At 39.1% G+C, this 4435-nt stretch overlaps 1 protein-coding gene across 1 annotated transcript; it reads left to right on the top strand.

The window, feature by feature from the left end:
- Nucleotides 1-1480: 1480 nt before the first annotated feature.
- Nucleotides 1481-2823, top strand: LOC147475751 (polyubiquitin 11-like). The gene has a single exon (XM_086584988.1). It carries the CDS (start codon nt 2028-2030, stop codon nt 2715-2717), a length of 690 nt encoding a protein of 229 aa, XP_086441114.1. The 5' UTR covers nt 1481-2027; the 3' UTR covers nt 2718-2823.
- Nucleotides 2824-4435: the final 1612 nt, after the last annotated feature.

The raw sequence follows: 4435 nt of genomic DNA, 5'->3' as shown, positions 1-4435 counted from the left end.
TAATTTTTATTATTAATATGGTGTGTGGCATGTTTGAAATGTATGTAGCTAACCACTAAAATCAATTTGATTGGTACGACTAATTATTTGAGTCGAGTGGTGGATGTATAGGCGATGAGTTGTTTATTTAGTTGTATTAATCATTTCATAGTTTGGTTTTTCATGTTCTAATGGTATGTACTGGAGATTATAGCTCGTTGTTTATGGCTTGTATAGCTAAGGTTTTAGTTTGTGCATGGCTATTGTTAAATTTTATTCTTGGTGTTGAATACGCATGGGACCTAGTATTCTTTGAGTTTGGTAGCCTTGTATATTAGTATGAGATGGAAGAACTTTGTATGGCTTGATCCCTGAAAGGGTACGTAGGTAGCCACCTGACACAGCCACTTCCGTAGGTAGATACCCACCCCGTAGAGTTCTTTGTTTTCGATGTTTGATCGTTGCTTTATTTCATAACTATATATGTTAGAGCGTCCTTAGTGTGATATGTTTAATATTGGGTCCTCACGTATTTTGCTTGGAAGAACTGATATTAAGTGATTCAGGTTTAATGTTGTACGTATGTCATTCGGTTACGAATAGACAGATGTAGCAATGACACTAACAGTAAGTTTTACTATAACTTTGATATTTATCACTATGAGTGTCATTAATTCTAGTTGTGTTTGTGTCCACCCGGTTGCTATATTAGGGATATCTTTATTTGTTTAGTTTGGTACTTAAGTGATCTGGCACTTGTCAGGACGCTTTAGTTTCTTTCTCTTTTGTATCTCTTTTAGAAAGTTTTATAGTAAGTACTTATTGTTAAGGGCGTAAACCTTTTGATAGTTATGGGACTTAGATGTATATATGTTAGTTGCACTATATAGGTCGTGTATTAGGGTTTCTAGGATGTTTTTATATTTATAATTTTATTCTTATTCGAAGATTGGTTACTTGACTTAACTGGCATTGGTCAAGATGGTTAAGTGGCTGGTTCTACGAATCAGTATATCTTTTAGTAGTTGAATTTACGATTGAGGTATGAGGTTTTATATATGATTTGAATGTATTCTTATTAAATTTTCAGATTATGACAGGTTATTATATTTATGAAATGTTGAAAATAGAAAGGAGACTCTTTCGAAATTTTTACTATAAAAGTCATTTATCTTAGGTATGATATTGTTTGAGATTTGGGGCGTTGCACGGTCTTTCGCTTCTTTTTTGTCGTGTTCGACATCGGTGGTGTCAAGTCTCGGGCCAAACAATTTTGTCCTTGTGGGCTATTTGTATTTGAAATATGATTTTGTGGGCTATTATAACTTCGGATTTGGTTGTAAAGCTACCTGGAGAGTTGTTTTAACACCAAATTGGGTCTTGGGACCAATTTCTTGAATCAAATCCGCGAAGTAGTCGGGTCACCAAAAGTCCAAATTCTGAGTCAATACTTATTACCGAGGCAAACTCTTAGTCGGCCAACAAAAGCCTATATATACACGACCATAACAGGAATCCATCCTCAAAATTTTCTAGCGATTCTAAAAATTACACCTCTTCTCAATCTTTTCTCAATGACTCAATCACAGATACAGATCTTTGTAAAAACCCTTACTGGAAAGACCATCACTCTAGAAGTTGAGAGTTCAGACACTATTGACAACGTCAAGGCTAAGAGGCTAAGATACAGGACAAGGAGGGAATACCTCCTGACCAACAGCATTTGATCTTTGCTGGAAAGCAGCTTGAGGACGGACGAACTCTCGCTGACTACAATATGCAGAAGGAATCCACTCTTCACTTAGTTTTAAGATTGAGGAGAGGCATGCAATTCTTTGTTAAGACTTTGACTGGTAAAACCATCACGTTGGAGGTCGAGAGTTCCGATACAATCGACAATGTCAAAACTAAGATCCAGGACAAGGAGGGCATTCCACCTGATCAGCAACGTTTGATCTTCGCTGGAAAGCAATTGGAGGACGGCCCTTGCCGATTATAACATCCAGAAGGAATCAACTCTTCACCTTGTGCTCCGATTGAGGGGAGGAATGCAGATCTTTGTTAAGACCTTGACTGGGAAAACCATAACGTTGGAGGTCGAGAGCTCTGACACTATTGACAACGTAAAAGCCAAAATTCAGGATAAAGAGGGTATCTCTCCAGACCAGCAGAGGTTGATCTTTGCGGGAAAGCAGTTGGAAGATGGGAGGGCTCTAGCAGATTATAACATCCAGAAGGAGTCAACCCTTCACCTAGTGCTCCGATTGAGGGGAGGCATGCAGATTTTTGTTAAGACTTTGACTGGTAAATCGATCACCTTGGAAGTTGAGAGCTCTGACACCATTTACAACGTCAAGGCCAAAATTCAGGATAAAGAGGGCATCCCTCCAGACCAGCAGAGGTTGATCTTCGCGGGAAAGCAGTTGGAGGATGGAAGGACTCTTGCAGATTACAACATTCAGAAAGAGTCGACCCTCCATTTGGTTTTGCGTCTTCGTGGTGGGATGCAGATTTTTGTGACGACTCTTACAGGGAAGTCTATAACTTTGGAAGTGGAGAGCAGTGATACGATTGACAATGTTAAAGCTAAGATTCAGGACAAAGAAGGGATTCCCCCTGATCAGCAGCGTCTCATTTTTGCTGGTAAGCAACTCGAGGATGGGCGTACCCTTGCTGATTACAATATCCAAAAGGAGTCGACCCTTCACCTTGTGCTCCGTCTCCGTGGTGGTTTCTGATTAGTCGTTTTTGTTTTGTTTGGATTATTATGAAGTACTTGTACTTTTGCAGTTTCTGACTTGTATTCATGATTCATAAATAAATGTGCTACGGTTTTCGGCTTCAGCAGTTGTTGTCTTCATTTATTTTGCTGGTTATTCAGTATATTGTTTATGCATTGTATTTTGTGATATGTTATCAGACTAGAGTGGAATCCGACTATTCAACATTTTAACTCAAGGATTGCGGCAAATCAAACCACATAATTATTTAGTTGTCTGTGAGTTGTGATCGACTCCCAGTAGTGAGAGTCTAGTGTCTATTGAACTTGGTTTTCTTAAACTTAAGATTTACTGTGTAAGAATGATGCCTTTCCTAAACATATGGTAACTGCCGATCTTGTGGAAGAATCAGTATCCCCAAGAACTGGGTAGGCAAAGGAAGGTGTATCAACAATGCGCGCTTGTGGTTTGTGTGTCAGTGTCAGCTCCTTATTTTTGCATACTGCAGAAACTGAAAGTTTAGAAGCTTCAGTCCTTTTAACATTAGGGCATCTCCAATGGGGTCTAAAATTACACCTCCACATAGGCGCCACTTAGATGCCATTAGAATTTTACTACTCTAATTGTAAATTATTGTAGAGTCCATAAATATCCACTCTCTATTGTTCTCAATGGAAAAGTGTAAAAAAGTTCAATTTTAAACTCAGACGTCACTTCAAGTGACGTCCTCTTTAAATTAAAGTGGGATGTCACTTCTAGTGACGTCCGAGTTTAAATTTTTTAAATTGTGACTTTAGAAATAGATAGGGACGACACTCCAAATGACGTCCGAATTTGTTTTTACTCAGAAGTCTATTCGAGTGTCGCCCGGGCTTTTTATTAGCTGATAGCGAGAGGGGGAATTCCCCACCCTCTCTATCAACTAATATTCTATTGCCTATGGTATAACTGATAAATTAGAGAGAGAGAGAGATTTGAGAATATTTACTTGATTGATTTCTAAGGAGATTACAATTTTTATATAGAGATTACAAGTTCTAAATAGAGATTATAAGTTAAAATAGAAACAAATAAGTCGATGTGACATGAGAGACACGAGGCGCGGGGCGCGCTTTGTTTGTACTGGAGCAGAGCGCGGGACACGCTATATCTATTGGACATTGGTCATGCCCGAGGCATAGGGCGCGCTCTGTACTATGTCATGAAGAACAACTTCTAATACTCCCCCTCAAGTTGGAGAGTGAATGTCAAGAACTCCCAACTTGCAAATCAATCTTAGAAAGGTGTCCTTGCCGAGAGGTTTAGTGAAGGCATTAGCCACCTGATCTAAGGATGGAATGAACATAGGAGATAGTAACTTGGCATGTATATTGTCGCAGTAAGAAATGACAGTCCAATTCTATGTGCTTCATTCGTTCATGAAAAACTGGATTTTGAGAAAGATGAAGGGCGGCTTGATTGTCACAGAACATGTTCATCGGAGAAGGATGAAAAATGCCTAAGCCAGAGAGAAGATACTTCAACTATTGAAGTTCACACGCCAAAGTAGCCATGGAACGATATTCGGCTTCAGCAGAAGAACGGGATACAGTGCTCTGTTTCTTTGTTTTCAGGATATAGGGCTAGAACCAAAAAAAGTGCAATAACTACTAGTAGAACGACGAGTGGCAGGGCAGCAAGCCCAATCAGTCACAGAAACCAAAGATGTGTAAAAACTATTAGCGGATAAAAGAATC

This window comes from Coptis chinensis, chromosome 9 (genome assembly GCF_015680905.1).
Source record: "Coptis chinensis isolate HL-2020 chromosome 9, ASM1568090v1, whole genome shotgun sequence".
Classification (NCBI taxonomy): Eukaryota; Viridiplantae; Streptophyta; class Magnoliopsida; order Ranunculales; family Ranunculaceae; genus Coptis; species Coptis chinensis.
The sequence above is the reverse complement of the archived record's forward strand: the minus strand, read 5'-3'. Positions and strand labels throughout refer to the sequence as shown.